We start from the raw sequence: 20,884 nt of genomic DNA on the forward strand, positions 1-20,884 counted from the left end.
TATAGAGGAGGGGGTCTGGTGTGAGGTGCTCCGGAGAGTGAGTGCCTCCACCTCGTGTGCGATGTTGGGGCTGATACAGCTGAATGTGGTGTACAGGGCACACCTCACGAGGGCAAGGATGTGCTGATTCTTTGAAGGGGTAGAAGATGTGTGTGAACGTTGCGGGGGTGGGGGGGGGGGGGGGGGGGGGGGGCTAATCACGTTCGTATATTTTGGTCCTATCCAAAGCTTGGGGAGTGCTGGAAGGAGGTGTTTAGGGTAATTTCCAAGGTGGTGCATGTGAAGCTGGACCCGGGTCCCCGAGAGGCCATATTCGGGGTGTCGGACCAGCCAGGGTTGGAAACGGGTGCGGAGGCAGATATCATAGCCTTCGCCTCGTTGATCGCCCGAAGGCGGATCCTGCTGGGATGGAGAGCGGCCTCTCCACCCTGTGCCCTGGCGTGGTGAGGGGACCTGTTGGAATACTTGACCCTTGAGAAGGTTAAGTTTGAACTGAGGGGAAGCTCAGAGGGGTTCTACAAGTCATGGGCACTATTTATTATGCACTTTCAAGAACTGGATAACATCGAACATTAGTTGGGGGGGGGAAGAGTGGGTGGGGTGCGGGGGGGAGAGGGGCTGTGTATGTTGAAGATGGCTATGGGTAATCCCTGATTCATTTTCTTCTCTTTGTCATTTGTTCATGTTAACATGCGGGCTGATGTCTGGGCATGGTGGGAGGATGGGATCGTTGTTACTGTTATGGTGTTTGAGATATTTGTTGTTGGTTGTTGATTGTTGTTGTGTGTAAATTCGGGAGAAAAATTGTGAAAAAGGAGGAGAATAAAAATATTTATTTTAAAAACTATCCACAGACATTGGGAAACTCCCAACAACACCGGAACATGGGGAACACCCCCACTCACCCCCAGAGGGGTAACCCACCTGCACTAGAAGATCGTGTTCCTCCTCCAACACATGGAATGTATCAGCGCTCTTCCCCCCACCAACATTGGGACACTCCCCTCACAGCCTTCGCCTTCGCACCCCAATGCAGGCACAGCCCCCCTATCATCGCTCCCACAAATAAGATAACCTAACCCTCCCTCCAGAGGACCCGCCCATGGCAGTGCCAACCAGTTACTGCCAGGTTGGCACTGCCAGGGTCCAGGAGCAGTGTCAGGGCTGTGCTAGGTCACTGCCTGGCCATGTCCCTCACCACTCAGGGACTCCCGGCGTGGTCAGCACAACTGGTTTTCGTTTTTGAACGGTGATTCCCGTCGTCGTGACTTCACATCCACAAGGGGGCAACATCTAATGTTGCCGGAAGCAACAGCAGTAAGCCGTGTAATTATATTTAAAATCACAGAAATTACATTGCCTTCAGGAGGGTGGGGAAGATTTCAAACCGAGAGCCCACCACCGCAATTCCTCAGTGGCCCTCGCGCGAGATTTAGCGCCATAACGGGATATGCGCCATTGGTAAACGGGCCCTGAGAATCGCGCCCAATATGTCTGTCATTGACATAATGGACAATGTTTCTCTTCTGGTTCTGCAGCAGTGCTTATTGTAGACATTGATTGCCAAAGTAACCCATACCATTGAGATATGATGATTTTCTGACTGAAATGTAAATAGGTTTTCAGTGATCAGATCTAAATTATTTCTCAAAAGCCTCAGAGCAAAACATCAAAATACAATCCTGCAATACACTCATCTTTATAAATCAATAACAGGGAATGTATTGATCTTTGCACTGTGAGCACAAATCTCAATAAAGACCTAACTAAAATTAAAACTTCACATTATTGGGGGAAAAAACTACTGATAACAAGGATGTTCTTTAAGATGTTGATCTAATCTCGGTGTTGAAAGTACCAAGATCTATTCCATTAAGAAAGAAAGACTCTGAGAAAGATGCACTAACTGTGGCTAAAGTTAAGCAAGGTTTCAGATTGAAAGAAAATGTTTTTTTTTAAATCAGGAAAGGATTTCTTCAAAAAAGAGGGAAAAATTAGAAATTAGAGTATGAGAGAAAACTAACAAGAAATGTAACAACAGGCAGTAAAAGCCTCTACAAGTATATAAAAAAGAAAAGAGTAACTATTGTGAGCATTGGTCTCTAAGAGGTTGAGACTGGAGAATTAATCATGGGAAACGAGGTAATGGCAGAGACTTTGAAGAAGTATTTTGTATCTGTCTTCATAATGGAAGACACAAAAAGCAGCCTCAGAATAGTAGAAAATCAATAGGCAAAAGCGAGTGAGAAATTGAAACTAATCACTATTCGCGCCCGTTTTCTCGAGGGAGTGGGTTCATAGCCCCATTATTGGAGAATCCCGCCCCATAAGTCATAGGAACAGACTTGGGCTATTCGGCTCATTAAATTTGCTCTGCCATTCTATCTCTGTCTTAAAGACACTCTGTGATTTGGCCTCCACAACCTTCTGCGGCAATGAGTTCCACAGATTCACCACCCTCTGGCTGAAGAAATTCCTCATCTCATTTTCAAAGGATCATCCCTTCAGCCTGAGGCTGTGCCCTCGGGTTCTAGTTTCACCTACTGGTGGAAACATCCACTCCATCTAGGCCTCTCAGTATTCGATAAGTTTCAATTAGATCCCCTCTCCTCCTAAACTCCATCGAGTACAGACCCAGAGTCCTCAACCACTCCCCATATGATAAGTACTTCATTCTGGGAATCATTCTTGTGAACCTCCTCTGGATCCTGTCCAAGGCCAGCACATCCTTCCTTAGATACGGGACTCAAAACAATATATAAAAGGTTACTACACAAGAGCTCATGGTGTTGGGGAGGATATATTATACTGTAGCATGGATAGAGTACTTGATAACTTATAGGAAACAGAGTTGAGATAAATTTATTCGCATTCAACTTGGCTGAACTGTAATTAGTGGAGTACTGCAGGGATCAGTACAGGGGCCTCATATGTTTAAACTCTATAGTAATAGCATGGATGAAGGGGCAGACTGAATTGTAATCAAATTTGCTACTGATACAAAAATAAGTAGGAAAGCAAGTTGTGAGGAGGATATAAATAATCTGAAAACGATATAGATAGGTGGGCAAAATTTGTGGGAAAATGTGAGGTTGTCCACTTTGGCAGGAAGAATAGAAAAGCAGAATATTATTTAAATGGAGAAATACTGCAGAATGCTGTAGTGCAGTGTGACCTGGGTGTTCTTGTACATGAATCGCAAAAAGTTAGCATGCATATACAGAGTATTAGGAAGGCTGGTCTTCATTACAACGGGGATAGAGTACAATAGTAGGAAAGCATTGAGGCAACTGGAGAGGTCATTGGTGAGACAATACCTAGAGTGCTGTGTGTGGTGTATGGTTTTGATCTACTTATTTATATACTTGCATTGGGACCGATTCAGAGAAGGTTCACTGGGCTGATTCCTGGATGAATGTGTTGTCTTATGCGGCAAGGCTGACCAGTTTCGGCCGAGACTCATTTGAATTTAAGAGAACGAGAAGTAATCTTAATGAAACATATAACATTCTGAGGGGGCTTTGATGGACTAGATGCTGAGATGATGAATGCCCTGACGAGGAATTTAGAACTAGGGAATGCAGTTTAAAATAAGATGTCCCCCCTTTATGATGGAGATAAGGAAGAATTTGTTCTCTCAAAGGATCATTAGTATTTGGAAATCCCTTCAACAGAGTGCCGTAAAGGCTGGACCATTGAATTTATTTAAGGCTGAGTTAAATAGATTTTTGCTCAATAAGTAAGGCAATAGTTGTTGGGGTCAGGCAGGAAAGTTGAGTTAAGACCATAGCAATAATCGTATTGAATGGTGAAGTGGGCTTGAGGGACCAAATGGCCTACTGCTAATCCTATTTCTAATGTTTTTATTATGTATAAATTGTTTATGCTTCACTTGCATTGTGGATGACATCCTCTCAATTGATTTACAGTAATGTTTTACATTGACTTCCACGTATTTATTCTTTTCTATCTTTTGTTTATTTTGCTTAAAAGCTACTTAACGTCTTTACTGATAGAAATCTTTTTCATTCTATTGAACAAATTGTATTCTGGACTGTTACAGAGCAGCTTATCGACCTGTGTGGCATATATGTGATATCAGTGTAAAAGTACTTGTTATACAGCAGCAGCAGCAGGAACTCATTGATAAAGGAGTATAAGATTCACATAGAAACATCATACAGAGTCTGCTGTGCTGTTTTTAAACCTATTTGGAAATTTATTTGAAATATGAATGATATTGTAGCCACACAAATTTTCAACATTTGAAGATAATAGCTTTCTGAAGAAAATCCGATTCATGCTTTCAAAGAAGCCACAATGCAATTTTATATAAATTATTATGAAAATGAGGTTTATAAGATTGATATGTTTTGCATCTGTTTCTTTAGTTTCAGGTAAAATGGAGTAGGAAAGGGTGTCATGTGACCTGTTTTGAATTCTGTCCGAGAAGCCCGAATGGCTGGGTTACTAACGGTTAAAAGGGGGAAGGAGGTGCAAGGTGCTCACACCTGTAGACAATGGAGAGTGCAGCTGTGCTGGTGTGGGTAGACTGTTAGGCCCAGACTTTTGTAGGATGGAACTAAATTAAGAATGGTGGGTGGGACCCAATTGCAGGACCCCCTGAACACACAACTCATTCCCAGCACCAGCTATTTTCACCAGAATGCGATATGGGCATGGATAGTAACTCCACATGTCACATTTCCAGCCTAGTCAGCTCCATTGTGAGGGTAGGAGTCTCATAGCCCCCCTCATTTTTTTATGGAGTTGGTCCAGCTCCTCCATGACCTGTGGCTCATGGCCCCTCAAGAGGAGTCATGAACCATAATCTGGGTTTGAGAACTTTTGAAAGTTAAGTTTTTAAAAGGTCTTATCCAACCCCTTGTGTCCCTTCCATGCCACTTCTATGCCAACTCTATGACCTTCAAGTCTCTTCCATGCCCTCTTTGGCGCCATGCCCCCTCCATGTCAAATCATCTAGTATAGAAGCAATGAGCCGGATAAATACCATAGCAAATGTTGAAAAGTTGAGAAAACAAATGCCCATTCAGAAATCTTCCTGGGGAAAAATAATGCTGTTCCTACAATCCTATATCGTGTCAATCAGACAGGGCAATTAATCTTGTCCAAGCATAGATTCAGGCATTTACAAAAGAGATCACAGAAAAACAAACTTATTATAATCAAATAAAGATGCTATTTTTTTATTTGATCATGGGGTGTGGATGCCACTGGCTGAGCCAGCATTTGATGTCCATCCCTAATGAGCTCGGTCATTTCAGAGGACATTTAAGAGTCAGCACATTGCTGTGGAACTGGAGTCACATGTTGGTCAGACCAGGTGAAAACAGCAGATTTCCATCCCCAAAGGGCATGAGTAAATCAAATGGATTTTTTTTTCAACAGTTGGCAATGGTTTCATGAGCATCAGTAGACTTCTAATTCCCGAATTTTTTTATTGAATCCAAATTCCACCCTGATGGTGACAATACCACTACGCCACCACCTCCCCTCGCAATTAAGCAAGTGAGTATTGCAGTCAATTATCAAAACAACTAGGGAGGATCTTAAGAGGTGGGATACACTACACTTAACGCTGGCGGGAGGGTTCAAGTGGTGAAAATCAATATTCTGCCGAGGTTCTTGGTTATCTTTCAAGTTCTCCCGATCTTTATACCAAAGACTTTTTTCGGAAAGTGGACACGATCATTTCTGACTTTGTATGGGGGGGGGGAAAGTGCCAAGGCTGGGGAGGACCCTGCTACAGAGGCAGAGACAGCAGTTGGGGAGGGGGGGGGGGGGGGGGGGGGGGGGGCGTTGGACCAAGGTGCAGCAGTGGTGGGAAGGAGAAGGGGTAGAGTGGCTTAGGCTGGAGGAGGAATCTTGCAAGGGGTCTAGTTTGAGGGCTGTGGTGACGGCAGCATTGCCAACGGCTCCGAGTAGGTGTTCAAGAAGCCTGGTGGTGCAGTCCACAGTAAGGATATGGAATCAGTTGAGGAGGCATTTTAGGGTGGAAGGGATGTCGGTGCTAACGCCGCTGTGTGAAAATCATGGGTTTGAGCCGGGGGGGGATGGGGGGGTGGATAGTGTATACAGGAGGTGGAGGGAAGTGGGGCTGGTCAAGGTGAGGGATTTATATTTGGAGGAAGGGTTCGCCAGTCTGGAGGAGCTAAGGGAGAGGGTAGGGCTGCCGAGAGGGAGTGAGTTCAGGTATGTGCAGGTTAGGGACTTTGCGCAAAAGGTCTGGAGGGGGTTCCCTTGGTTGCCGGGATACACCCTACTGGAGCGAATGCTGCTTCCAGATGTGGAAGGGGAGGGAAGAATTGGGGGTTTATACAAGTGGCTGGGGGAGCAGGGAGGCGAGTGGTGGTGAAGATCAAGAAGAAATGGGAAGCGGAGTTTTGAGGGGATATCAATTGGGGAGTATGGAGTGAGGCACTGCGTAAGGTAAACGGGTCATCTGCGTGTGCAAGGATCAGCCTGATGCAGTTTAAGGTGGTGCACAGGGTGCATATGACTCGGGCAAGAATGAGTAGGTTCTTTCAGGGGGTAGCAGATGAATGTGAGAGGTGTGGGCAGGGGCCAGCGAATCATGTGCACATGTTTTGGGGTTATGAAAAATTGGGTAGATTCTGGGCGGGAGTGTTTGCGATCTTAGCCAGGGTAGTGAAGGAGGAGGTGGACCCGGACCCTTTGGTGGTGATATTTGGGGTCTCAGAGAAGCCGGATCCCATGGAAAGTAGGAAGGCCGATGTCTTGGCCTTCGCCTCTCTGATTGCACAGAGGCAAATTTTGTTGGAGTGGCGGTCGGCATCGCCACCGGGGGTAGCGGCTTAGTTGGGTGACCTGTGCGACTTTCTGCGATTAGAGATGATAAAGTTTGAGTTAAGGGGCTCTTCAGGGAGGTTTGAGGAAAGGTGGAGGATGATTGTGACAGTGTTTGAGGGGCTATTTTTCGCGGGTGAGGGGGGTGAAGAAGGGGAAAAATCTGTAAAGACTGTATAGTTGATTGTTGCAAAGTATGTTTCCCGGGGTGTTTATTCGCTGTTACCTGTTTTGATACATGTTTGTAATAAAATAGATTTTTTTTAAATGATCAAAACAAAACCCCTGCTGAACTAATGCATTTATGAATCTTGGAGCTCATCAAAGCATTCTTAATGAGCACAGGTGGAGAACACAGATGCCTGGCCATCCATTCCACTGAAACAGTTCGTAGCTGGACTCATTTATATTCCTGTTTTTCACCATGCAGAATGTGGATGGGAGTTCACATTCAGATTAAAGAGATGGAGTTTATGAGGAATTAAAGGAGATTGAGAGATTCACCAGATTTAGGCTAAAGCGATGGAATCTCCAGTGTAACCTCTCAGTGAAAGTCAGTTCTGGGATTAGATTTTACCTGGTTGTGAAAAGAAAAAAAGGAAGCAGGTCATTGTGAGCAGAGAATATTTTTACTCTGGTTCAGGGGAACAGTGTAAAGTATAGCTGTAGTGGGACACCTTCAGTCAAGCTAAAAGTTAAATGGGAGTTTCTTTTCTTTAGTTTAGGGTATAAATTTGTTCCAATCCAAACAGAGACTGATAACATGCATTCCCAGTGACAGAATGAAAGGATCACCCAGGATTGGAAAGTTTTATGCTTTTACTGCAATAGACGAACTAAAAGCAATATAGACTAAACAGTGTTTTTGTGGATAACTTATATTCTAACATGAACAAAAGTCTCTTCATTTCACTTATAAATGACTGAAAATTGCCTGACATGTCACTGTCTCTTAAGTAGAAACTGCATTTTCCTGTAATCAATCAGACGTGATCCATTACTACTGATGGTCAGCTTTCTTTATTTTATTCTCAGCTGAGTAACTTACTGTCTGAGAACTGACTTTCACTGTTAAGGTTACACTGGAGATTGTTTTCTTGTTGCCCTAGCTGGATGTATCTTCCAGCCTCCTTTAAATCCTCATGACACCAGTCTCTTTAATCAATTTTGTGAGCTCCATTCTACAGTGTGATGCATAATGATGCACCATCAATTACACACAGACAGGCTACATCTTAGAATATTAAATTGATGCACCATCAATTACACACGAGGCAAGTTGTAGAAAACAAAGTAATGGTTTTAATACTCTAAGATGTAGCCTGCCTGCTGCTGAACCCAGACTGGAGACAGGGCTACAGATCAGTCAACTATATACAACACCCAGTGGGGAGGAGCCATGGAAGAACAACAATATATAACAGTGAGTAACAATGGAACAAACAGTAACAGAGAATATATACAGTGCTGTAAGTAACAGTGGAATAACAGTGGAACTACAATAACAGTGGTTCACCACACATAATAAGATCAGCATTTGCTCTACTTTGGGTGCAGGTCTAATTACCTGTATCTCTTGCTCTCTTTTTTCAAGTTCTTGCAGACTCAGTTTGGTCTGTGAAATTCAGAAAATTCTTAGGAATAACCTGCAATGGACACTTTCCTTCCCAGAGTCCTCCTCATGGCCTCGCATCACAGTAGTTAGCACTGCTGTCTCACAGCTCCAGGGTCCCAGGTTCAATTTCAGCTTTCGGGGCTGTCTGTGTGGAGTTTGCACTTTCTCCCCGTTACTGTGTGGGTTTCCTCAGGGTGCTCCAGTTTCCTCCCACACTCCAAAGATGTGCAGGTTAGGTGGATTTGCCACACCAAATTGCCCCTTAATGTCCAAAAAGGTTAGGTCGGGTTACTGGGTTACTAGGGTGGGAGCCTGGGCTTAAGTAGGGTGCACTTTCCAAGGGCCGGTGCAGACTCGATGGGCAAAATGGCTTCCTTCTATACTGTAAATTTTATGATTCTGTGAATCACATGGTCATGTATCCAGATAGAAATGCCAATTAGTTATCCTCTAGACCTCTAACTCCATTCTGGAGGGCATGAGGCTCATTGGAAAGGTGCTCACAGAGGGGGATGTGTATGGGTGGATGTCCCAGATCCTGCGAGGGCTGTGGGACAGAGAACTGTCAGGACTCCTCACCCCTCACTTTGATGTTCTCTTCCTTTCAGTTTTTGATTCAGAAGAATCATGGAGCCAGTCGAGTTGGCAATTCTTTTGCCTGTTATCAAGCAGCAGCGGCGACAGGACTAGCACTCTGCAGAGAAGGGGTGACAGGGCCTCTTGATCTCTTGGGAGTAGGGCTGCAGATAGTGGAACCTCAGAGGAGATGCTACCGGCCACTAGTATACCGCTGTGGAACTTCCTACCTCCAGATGTCAGAGTCCAATGCCAGGGAACACCTCATCCGTCCCTGGTAATGATGAATCACCTGTGCTAAGTGATGCAAGAGTTGGCACCACCTGGCCTGAGAATCACCCATTGTCTGTGGCCCTGAAAGCCACTCTGCTCTGAACTTCAATGCCAGTGGCTCGTTGAGGGCTGCATGAGTGACCTGCGCGATTTCCCAGTCTGACGCACACAAGTACATAAGTGAAGTCACCGAAGGGTTATTTGCGAGGGCCCACATGTACGGGACCAAGTAAGCCAGCATGCCAGGGCCATGGGCTGTGCCCATAAAGCCAATATTCCCAAGGTGCAGGTGTCATTGACTGCACCAACGTGGCTCTGAGCTCCCCATGGCAGCATGGGCCACCATTTCTGAACTGCAGAAGATACCACTCCCTCAATGTCCAGATCGTCCATGACCATGCGATGCTCACCATGCTGGTGTGTGCACGTTTCCCGGAGAGTGTCCATGACAGTTACATCTTGGCATGCTCACAGATCCTAGCCATTTCTGAAAGTGAGCAGCAGCTGGAGGGTTGCCTCCCCAGGGGCAAAGGTTGCCCAGTCAGGAGGAGGCTGATGATGCCAGTGCGGAGGCCACAAACACCCACTGTGACTCGCGACAACGAGTCTAATGCGGCAATACGTGCGTAGGTCGAGCAGTTTATTGGCCTGCTCAAGGTGCAGTTCCAGAGTCTGGACTGGTTAGGAAGAGCTCTTCAATACAGCCTCCAAAGGGTGTCACACATCGTAGTGGCCTGCTGCACTCCGCCCAACCTGTAACTGGGTGAGCAACTGGACCAGGAAGAGATGGAGGAGTCCTAAATCTCCTCAGATGAGAAGAATATTGAGGAGAACCATACGGGACAACCCATGGAAAAGGTGGAGGAAGGACCTTGGGCTATGGCCAGCGCCGGAATGAGGCACAGGGCTAAGGTCACCCTCGTGACCTCTCAGTTTCGGGACGACCAGGACTTGAGTGTGAAGTCCTCTGCCACTATAGGGTCTGACATCCATTCACTACTGTGGTAACTGCAGGAGATCATCGTGATGGTGGCTACATTCATGGACTGGGCGCGAAAGCGATTAGCCGGACATTGCAGGAGAATGATGATGGCTTGCAATGAGGACAGAGCAATGCTCCTCTAATCCTCTGCAAAATGTCTGACTCCCGCCTGACAGAGCTGAACGTGTCCTGCCACTGAACGGGGTGGTCTAGGGGTCCGGAGAGGCTGAATGACACATCCCAGCTACTACTGTCTCCTCTGAGGTCAGGGGTCCCGGTGTTTTTCCCCACCTACTGACAAGGTGAACATATTCTCACATGTTTTCAGCCCTTGGCATCCTATAACTAGAGAATGCTGGCACATTTGATAGGACTGAACATTGTTGTGGGTGCAGGAGCAGCGTATCTTTACTGTGTCATCAGTGTGGGAGGTGGGAGTGACCGTGCACTGCCATTCTCACACTGCACAGAGATGAAGCTCCAAGTTTACCCGTGGGTTTGAGGAGCACGGCTCCATGACCTGACATTATGGAGGATCCATATGGGTTACAAAGTGATTTTTAATACAAGTGCGCTAATACAATAGTGACCTATCTCCACTAGTGCTGAGGTTCACCCGTGCGCCCAAGGTGCTTATCATTTTTTACTCTTCCTCATGCTTCTATGACATCTAGATGTATCCACAGCTGGGGGTTGAGTGGTCTGCTGACTTCCACACCCTGTTGCCTGAGATGACCTTGGCGGAAGTCCCGGCGGGCCTGAAACTTGTGAGCCTGAGCCTACTTTCGGGCTGCATGGGTGTTGCAGTGCGGCCCTCCTCAGTGTGTAGGGCTAGAGGTGTGTCACTCATGAGGAGGACTAGAAACCACCAGGTCTCCTGGATGGAAGGACCCGGACTGCACTCCTGCTGATCCTCTTCCCTTCAGGTGCCCGGGGTCCCTGGACTCCACCTGAGGGTGGAGGGGCAGCTGGAGTGAGATCCAGAAGCCCCGCCATCCATTGGCATTGATATTCGTAGATTCCCACTGATGCCTGCACCATGCAGCTGGAGCTCTGCACCATGGAGTTCATACCCTCAGCCTTAGAGGTCATGAGCTGAGCCATGCAGTGGAAATCCCCCGCCATAGAGTGAACGTCCTGTGCTAAGGTCTCCACTACAGATGACACCCTTGCAGTGTTGGTCCTGTTGCGTTGGAGTGACGGCACCATTTTCTCAGACAGAAGGCAATGGGGCTCCTCCAGTCGGCCTTGCAGTCCGAGGAGAGATGCTGTCACCCCTTCCTGATGCTCGCGACTCTGCCTTTGTTGCTCCAGCAGCCCTAGGACGACTGTACAAAGGGGGACATCTTTGGTCTGGGGCTCAGCAAAGTCTTGGGCTCCAGCATCCTTCCGAGTTCGGATTCCTACTGTGGATCTTCAGCTGTGAGGTGCTCACCAGTGACTGACCCAGAAGCCTGCCTCTAGTTATTCTAACCAAAGAGTGAGCATCCGCAGGTGTTGGTGGAGGTTTGGGTGACAGCTGTGATTTGTGCTCAATATTTATCTTCAAGATGTGTCCCTCGGAGCTGCTTGGGTCTGTTGTCTCTGGAAGGCACGAATGATCTGGACTGGTTGACTGTTTGACCTTCAAGGAAGTGTGATGGCATTAGTGCATCACAGGGACTGACTGATGGAAGAAAGGTAAATCACTTGAGGCTTGCACCATTGCTGCGTGTGTTGAGGGTTTTCACTTTTGTCTCTAGCCCCAATGTCACCCTCTGCACAAGTGCGGTCCTGCCACTCACCTGCCAAATCAAGGGCTCTTTCTTCAAAGGGAGTTTGGGTTTTCAGCTCTGGCTTGACTCCGGCAAGCTGTTCACATCGGTTGCGCTCGCGTTTGTTCTGCAGTGAGATTGATGGGGGAATAGTGTAGGCAGGAGTCCTGCCAGGTCAGTTGGTAATGAAGTCTGGCATGTGTGGGAGCAGGATGTGAGGAGCAGATTATCTACAGGGAATGGGGGGGGGGCGAATAGGGAGTTGAGCGTTGGGGCAGTATGACAAATGTTGGGACCCCGTGAGGTAGCTGGGAGAGAACTCACCCTGGAGGTGTGATGGGTGTGTTAAGGAGTGTAACAGGAGACATTAAGAGGCAGACTTAATCTCTCGGGGGTGGCAGCCATTTATCGTCTTTCTCGGGGAAAGTTAAAATGTCAGCAGAAGCAGTATTCTGAAGGGGGAGGGGGGGCGGGTAGGTGCAATATGGTTAAGGGATGTACAGAAGGGGTTGGGTGGGAAATGTCTAGTTTACCATGTTGATGTTTATGTAAAAGGGCAGGATTCTCTGGCCCTGCCCACCGGCAACCGGAAAATCCCGCCCGAGGTCAATGAACTTCTCCATTGCCTGTGACTCGCCCGTGACGGGCGGGGCGGAAGTATCCAACCCAAACAAACTTATAAAAAAAGGAAAACAAATATTTTTCTAAAAAGTTGAAATTTGTGTCTTTAAAGAGAAATTTAACATTCCACAAATATGAAAGTAGTTTTTCACAGCTTGCGAGGGGTTTTAGTAATTATTTAATACACTATTAAAACTTTGTTACATCTCAAATGGAGAACGACTTGTAACTTTTCATCCAGATTACATTCTGTATTGTTGAATTTTTTTTGTCAAAACTATTCATTTTGTACTTATCAGGATAATTTGCAAGAATACCAAATGTAAAGTGAACCTGACAGCTTGACGCAGCTCAGGCCATTGTCCTGAGGAACAAACCTGTGCACTGGGTACATTGTCCATAGTAATGGTTCACCAATCAGATTCCACTTGCCAACCAATCGGCACTCTCTTCTCCTGCAGCATACGTTGCTGCTCACTTTACGTTTGGTATTCTTGCAAATTGTCTGAATGAGGGCAACGCAAAAAACTTCACCAAAAAAGCCTCTCCTTTGCAGCAGTACCAGCAAACGACTGTTTAAATTATGTTATATAAAGTAAAAACAGAACATGCTGGAAAAGCTCAGCAGGCCTGGCAGCATTTGGGGGGAGTTAATATTTCGAGTCCATAGCACTCTTGTTCAGAGCTGAAGAAGGCAGACGGGGACTCGAAACCTGTTTTTCTCTCTCCGCACTATTTTAATTATATAGTGTTAAAAATATTCATGTGCAAAACATTTACAGTTGATAGCCTTTCTTTTGAAAGTATCCATTTGCCTATACTACTGCAAGGCTCTCACTGTAGAACATCATTGCTTATTTTGGAGTGCCGGCAGATGTCCTATACCCAGGCATGTGCCGACCCGCTTTGCTACCTGCTATGATAGATATAAAAAGAGAGCCAAGATGACTCACCAGTCTCTATTTTTAGCTTCTTTCTTGTTTGAAAGCAGCTAACATTTGTTTTGCAAGCTCCCTGAAAATCACCACCTAGGGAGTTCCAAACATAGGCTCAATTTGTTACTCAGCAACACTACAATTTGTAACTGCATCAATATACTTATTCCAATGTATTTTCTAATCTAATTATCGTATTAATGGCCTTCTATGTAAAGTGGGTTGAGCAGATGAGAAGGCCTGCAAAAGAAAACAGAGGGGCAGCATGAATAACCCATTCTATTTATTGATGCTCCACAATGTTCCTCTAAATTACACTCCTCTGACTGAACCTGTTAATATTGTGTGTGCTTTATAAGTCATTACCACAGTATAGTGAATGTAATTATTCCACACAATACAATACTGTAGTAATCTTGTACTGATTATATACTTGTGTTTTTTTTTTCAAATCAGGAGGTGAGGATAAACTGATTAAATTCTGGGGGTACAATGAAGGTGAGGTCACACATATTGGAGTGGGTCATAGTGGAACCATCAACCGTATTAAGATTTCTCCCTCCATGAAGCACATAATCAGTGTGAGTTCCGACGGAGCTATTCTACGATGGAGATATCCTTATACAAACTAATTTACAGCACACTTCATTGGCATAAAAGAGTATTGCTTCAAAATTCCATCTTTGACTTTTTTAAAGTTTCAGTTTCAGTGATGAATTTTCAGGATATGTGCTTTGGATTGCAGAGAAATAGACTTTCCATAACATCCGTCCTGTTGGTACTTTTCTCAAATACTCTCCCATTAGGCATTAATGAAAATTCAGCATCTTTATTTGTTAAAATAGAATTTTAAACAATTCTGGGAGAAATCCTCTTTTCCAAAGGCGTAAATTACTTGAAGGTTAAATACATTAAATATTTTGTGGTTCTGCAAAAAACTGAGTTAACTTAATGTATTCACTTGAATTACTTTTAATTGTGTAAAATCAGTTAAAAACTGTTTTCCATGCAGTTCTGCATTATCTTTTTAGTAGCATCTTCTATGTCTGTCTGTTTCAATGCACTTGTGATATTAAATGATGCATAATTTTTAATTACATTGTGACTTACAGAAGAAATAAAACATAATTTGACAGCATCGCACCTGGTATCTTTAAAGAATAAAGTTTATTTTAATGAATTATAATTTAAAAAATAATCCCTTTATCCACTATGTGCAATAAAACCTAAACCATTTTTAATGAATGGGTTTATGACTTTCTTACACAGTGCAGAAAGGAATGTATTCTTGCAAAATTATTGCCTTCTTGTCATAGCCATGGGGAATGGAGCAACGATTTGAAGATAATAGCTAATAAACATTTTTTAATGTAGTATTAAGCTGTATTGATCTGTGACCTATAGATCTCAGCTAGCTAAAACAATTCATTATGTTGCAATAGTTGAGCCACCTATCCATGTTGACGGGGATAGGCACAGGGTTCAGAATGGATGAGTTGCAAAAATGGAAGCAGACTGCAAATTACCGGCTCCAAGAACGGCAACCCACATGTTGCCTCAGCTTTGTAACTTTTAGCGCATTGTTACTTTGCCATGCTAAACACGGCGTGTGTTTGATCAATAAACATATATTGAGCAACTCAGGACCCCCAAAGCAGGTCTCAACATCAATTATTGAATGTTCTCAAGAAGTACTGTGACAATTTACTCCATTTACTGAACAAGTTAAATTTCACTTCTTAAATGTGCTCACAGCTGACTGAGCTTATGGGAGACACACCTAAACTTCTCATGTCTGTTCTATAGACCTTCAGGCAGTGCATAGCTTACAACAAACTACTGCTAGAAGTTACTCTCTATCATTTATGGGGTGGCATGATGGCACAGTGGTTAGCACTGCTGCCTCACAGCATCAGGGACCCCGGTTCAATCTAGCTTTTGTGACTGTCTGTGTGGAGTTTGCACATTCTCCCAGTATCTGCGTGAGTTTCCTTCGGATGCTCCAGTTTCTTCCCACAGTCCAAAGCTGTGCAGGTTAGGTGGATTGGCCATGCTAAATTGCCCCTTTAGGGTGGGGTTGCAGAAGTAGGGCAGGGGATTGGGCCCTAGGTAGGGTGTTCTTTCGAAGGGTCAGTGCAGACTCGATGGGCCGAATGACCTCCGTTTGCACTGTAGGGATTCTATGATCAAAGACCTACTGGCAAAATGCTGATAATGAACCCAGGAAATTTTAGGCTAATTTGCCTTTTGTTATTTTAATTAGTGTGCAGTATAAATGTTTTAAATGTTTGTATTTACTTGATTTTGTATGTTTCCTGAAGTACTGTTATGGGATTGATTGAAACAAGGAAATGTTCTCTTAGCTGTATTAAATGTACATCATTGACATTTTGAACAAGAAATCTTAGTCTGGCAGATTCAAGTTCAATTCACTTTTGATCTATCTGGCCATAAAATTCTTCATGCTTTTTGCATTACCATAAAGTGTTTCAATTCCTTCACACACTTTGACAAATATATGCTTTTTTTAAATGTCTGGTATTGTACAATTGAGGCCTGAGATCCATAGTTAACTTTGAGGAGTATCCCAAGGGCAGCACGGTGGCACAGTGGTTAGCATTGCTGCCTGTGGCGCTGAGGACCCGGGTTCGAATCCTGGCCGTGGGTCACTGTCCATGTGGAGTTTGCACATTCTCCCCGTGTCTGCGTGGGTCTCACCCCCACATCCCAAAGATGTGCAAGTTAGGTGGATTGGCCATGCTAAATTACCCCTTAATTGGGAAAAATAATTGTGTACTCTAAATTTATTTTTAAAAACTTTGAGGAGCATCTCAAAGATTTGCAGCACTTCACAGGTGACTGTTACTACACAAGAAAATAGTAGAAATTAATATCTGTATTCAATCCAAAGGTATCACAGCAAAGTCATATTTACTTAGAACAAATATGTCCATTAAAAATGCCATTAAAGGAACTACAGCGCATTGTGGGATACTTACATTTTGGTTGTTAGATGCTTTGATTCCAGTGATTTTCTTATAAGAAACACATCCTTGTCACAAGACCAGTTATCACCCTACCTTAAGTCCTGCTGAGGTGGAATTTAACAATTTAGCAAAGATGCCACAATGTCTTAATGGGGGTGGCAGTGTGGTTTAAAATCCGATGACTAAATGCATCATTTCTCAAATTATTTTTAAGAATATTTTTGTTGGATTTTCATATCTTGTATTTAACAATTCATAAGTTACACATTACAAAACCTTGCCAAGAAAGGGAAATAAAAAGAATAACAGAAACCAATACATATATTTACAGGCAATTGTCTTCCTTCCCACTATGGCTGTGACCCCCCTTAAGCCGATTTACATATGTTATAATCCCCAGTGTGGCCTGAGCATGTATTTACAAGTGTTTAATTACAGTTTGATTTGGGCTTCAGCTTGCCCTTGGACCAATCCCCTGTGGCTTTGTCCCTTGACCCTCTTGTGCTCTTTGCGTGTTATCGAGCCCTTCCTCCCTCCCTCCGTTCCTCCCTTTCCCTCTCCCCCATTTTTACATTTCCTCTTTGTCCCATAGCTCATTCATGTCTCCTCACACCGCTACCCCCTCCTCCCCACCCTTACGCTACTGGTTGCTGGCTACGAACAAGTTGTTAAACTTTTTCTCCAACCATGATGGCAAATGTAATTTTCTCCAGCCTGAGAATTTCAGCCAGGTCGGATAGTCAGTCTGCAGCTTTGGGTGGTGCTGCCGATCAGCAGCTGAACACCATTCTCCGGCGGGCAATCAGGGAGGCAAAGGCTCGGGCGTCGTTTCCCCCCTCCCACCCATCCCCTCATGAAAAGTCTCAAATGTAACAAGAACCTGCAGTTCCAGAGTTCCTTGTGAAATCAGTGTAAATGCAAAAGTTGTAAAAGTTCATTTTGTGGTCAGGAATATTTTAGTCACTTACTTAATAAACAAATATAGTCTGGTCTGTGGCTGAAATTGTTAATAAGCAAACCTGGTAGGGCACCTAAATTGTGATTCTTGATTCTGACCTGTAAAGCGAATTACTGTTGCAATCTGTTTCCAGTGGGAATGTCTCAAATTGTTGGCTCATGCAACTAATAACTAAATTCATTTAGTTAGGGAATTCTGTAAGAGCTGCATGTTCTTTTGTGTAGTTTATGCACACAAATATTTTATAAAGAGCTCTGGCATTTGATTTCAAAGAAATATCAGCCGAAATATGAGCCGTAGACCGCATGTAGAGTGCAATTCAGAACAAGTAATAGACTTTATTTTTCTAATTCCGAATATAACCAGGTTTTGTGTCACAGTGGGAGAATAAGATTGCAAAGCATCCCATTGTCTTTTGAGCAGCTCACACAGAAAATGGGAGCCCTTCACAATAAGAAACTACGATTTTGCAGCTTTTAATGGTAGCACCCTCAACGGCATTAAACTTAACAAAAAACTGATAGTACAATGATACAATGATGTTGCGATTTGGAGAATAATGTTGAGAGTGATATCCAATATTTTGTATTCAAACAAGTTTGGGAGAACACCCTTAATCTGGCTCGACATCCAAATAATCAATGGTCATGTGTAACATATTGTGGTGTAGGCTTTGTGAGGTGACCTTCACAGCATGGTTTGCCGAATGGGAAGACACATTAAACATTCAGATCAGCATATCTGATTCATGATGCTCCCTATTTCCAGTGATGCAAAACCATATATTTCCTGAGAATACTGAAACACTGATCAGGCAAATCAAAATCTGCCTTGGTTGTGCGAGACAGAGATATAACTCATTCAGCTCTCTTTAACACTTACCTGTATTTATTCAGAAATCACAATGAATATTTAATGGAACATCAGCGTGACAAAAATTAAGTATATCAGTCTGAGATTTAGCATGGAATTGGCTTCTGCATTTGTGTCACTGTACGTAATTGGTTGAAAATCACTTTGCTCACAAAAGAATGATTATAACAGAGTTCATTGCAACTTTTATTATACCGTAGATTGCCAAGTATGAGTCATATAAGACAACCCCATTTTTCAGAGCCAAAATGCATGCTTAGGCCTTTTGCGCGATGTATATGTTGATCACCCATTTTTCAGCTTGTTGGGACTATACTCGCGTTAGGGGTCTTCCTCAGTTTTTCAGCTCAGAAACATATGTTTACGGTTATATTCGCCTTATCTTGTGGCTGAATCTTGAACTAGGGACCACTGTTTAAAAACAAGGGGTCGCCCATTTAAGACTGAAAAGAAGAAAAAAAAATTCTCTCATAGGGTTGTACGACTGACATTCTCTTCTTCAAAAGTTGGTTGAGGCGGCATCTTTGAATACCTTTAAGGCAGAGTAGATAGATTGTTGATAAGCAAGAGGGTGAAAGGTAATTGGAGGTAGGCACGAATGTAAAACTGAAGTTAAAATTAGGTCAACCATGATCTTATTTCATAGTGGCGCAGGCTCAAGGGGCCGAATGGCCTACTCCTGTGCCTAATTCGTACGTTCGTATGTATAAGTCAATGTATTGAATGAAGCAGATGATACGAGCCATGTTGCCAAGATGTGCTGGAGTTTAAGATGTGCCCATGCAGAGCAGACTGTGCATGGTGACCAGTGAACAGAAATTTTGCTCCTGCAAAAAGAAGGAAGTATGATTCTGGTTCCCAGCTATAACATAGAACATACAGTACAGAAGGAGGCCATTCAGCCCATCCAGTCTGCTCCGACCCACTTAAGCCCTCACTTCCACCCTATCCCCGTAACCCAATAACCCCTCCTAACCTTTTTGGTCACTAAGGGCAATTTACCATGGCCAATCCACCTAACCTGCACACCTTTGGACTGTGGGAGGAAACCGGAGCACCCGGAGGAAACCCACGCAGACACGGGGAGAACTATAAGTCTTAACATTTGTGAACTAGTCAAATAACTATGCTGCAATGTTAGAATTCAGTGTTAGTGGAAAGACTAGTGTGAGAATGGAAGAACTAATCTGCCCTCAAGAAGATGGCGAATACCAAATGCACCATGGGAACAGGGACCAGCCACTGACCTGAAAGCACAACTCAAAATTGGTCCTCGAAATGCATCAGAATGGTTACATCGTTACCATATATACCCACTTAAGTGGGCCAAATCAAACTGAGTCCAGCAAAAGTGTCTTGAGCAACAGCGAATTGATATGGCTGCTTTATGAAACAAAAATGTGCAGCGTTGTGAAAGATGCTACAGGGCTTTGGACCAGGTGCAGGAAGGTAGATTTGAAAGGGCACGCACAAGATGGGCCGAATGCCCTCCATCTGTGCTGTATCTCTTCTATGATTCTAAGACCAAAACCACTGAGAAACTACCAACGTACTTTGATGTCACAATTACCAATTTCCAGTGATTTATCAGACACCAAAACATAAGTAACCATTATGTCACGTCAGCAATATGGATGTAATGCCCATGAATTCCAATATGCCCAGCAACCAAACTGGAGTGGAACGGTTCTAAAACAGTTCTAGTGAAAAGCACAGAATAAAAGAAGGAAAGTGTTACAATCCCTATTGAGAAGGATAATTGTTTTAAAAATTTGAACTTCCAGTTGCTAGTTGAAAAAATGACCAAGATTTTACATTCACGGGCACAACCCAACAGCCACTCTGCGCCAGAAAAGCAGCTCACCGTGGTGCAGCACGTCCAATAAAAGCCGGGAGACCCCGCTCCCAGGGTCTCCAGCTGACAGCGACGGCCGATCCCTCCAGTGGTCCCCTTTCCAGCCTCCCCTGAGACCATCTCGGAGGAGAGCTCCGAGGATGCCACCGTAATAGTCGCGTTATAGTGTAAACCCCATCCTCCACCAGCACAGATACATGCACCTCGGTGGGACATGTTAGTGGTCAGGCTTCAGGGACACAATCTGGTGAACACCACACTGCTGATGATGTGCACCAGGTGGAGGCAGGAACCCCCAGGCGAGACAGAAGTCGGAGGTCTGCTGGATTCCAAGACCCAGCTGGGTCCCAGACTGATGCTGAGCCTGTGGAAGAGGTCACCCGGAGCTGATGGAGACGAAAAGGAGCGGCCTGGACAGTCAGAGGGAGATATCAGTGACACTCCAGCTGATCCATAGCAGCTTGGAGGAGTTCAAGAGGCTACGGGCGCAGGAGATGGCGCCGGCATTGCGTGGCACTGAGGCCAACACTGCTAGGGCGGCGAACACAGTGGAGAGCCTGGTGCACGACATTGGCACCATTAGTGAAGGTGTCCAAGGTGTCGCACAATCGGTAATGGCCATGGTCG

At 44.5% G+C, this 20,884-nt stretch overlaps 1 protein-coding gene across 2 annotated transcripts in view; it reads left to right on the forward strand.

Moving 5' to 3' along the window:
- The window catches only part of cfap52 (cilia and flagella associated protein 52), a 102,077-nt gene extending 86,558 nt beyond the window's left edge, over positions 1–15,519 (forward strand). Inside the window, exon 15 of one of the 2 annotated variants that reach the window (XM_038777099.1) lies at positions 14,041–15,519. In XM_038777099.1, the coding sequence (XP_038633027.1) occupies positions 14,041–14,216 (176 nt within the window). In that variant the 3' untranslated portion in view covers positions 14,217–15,519. The remainder of the gene's footprint in view (positions 1–14,040) is intronic. The other variant, XM_038777100.1, reaches the window with a different exon arrangement.
- The last annotated feature ends 5,365 nt before the right edge of the window (positions 15,520–20,884 follow it).

This window comes from Scyliorhinus canicula, chromosome 18, assembly GCF_902713615.1.
Source record: "Scyliorhinus canicula chromosome 18, sScyCan1.1, whole genome shotgun sequence".
In the NCBI taxonomy this organism is placed as follows: Eukaryota; Metazoa; Chordata; class Chondrichthyes; order Carcharhiniformes; family Scyliorhinidae; genus Scyliorhinus; species Scyliorhinus canicula.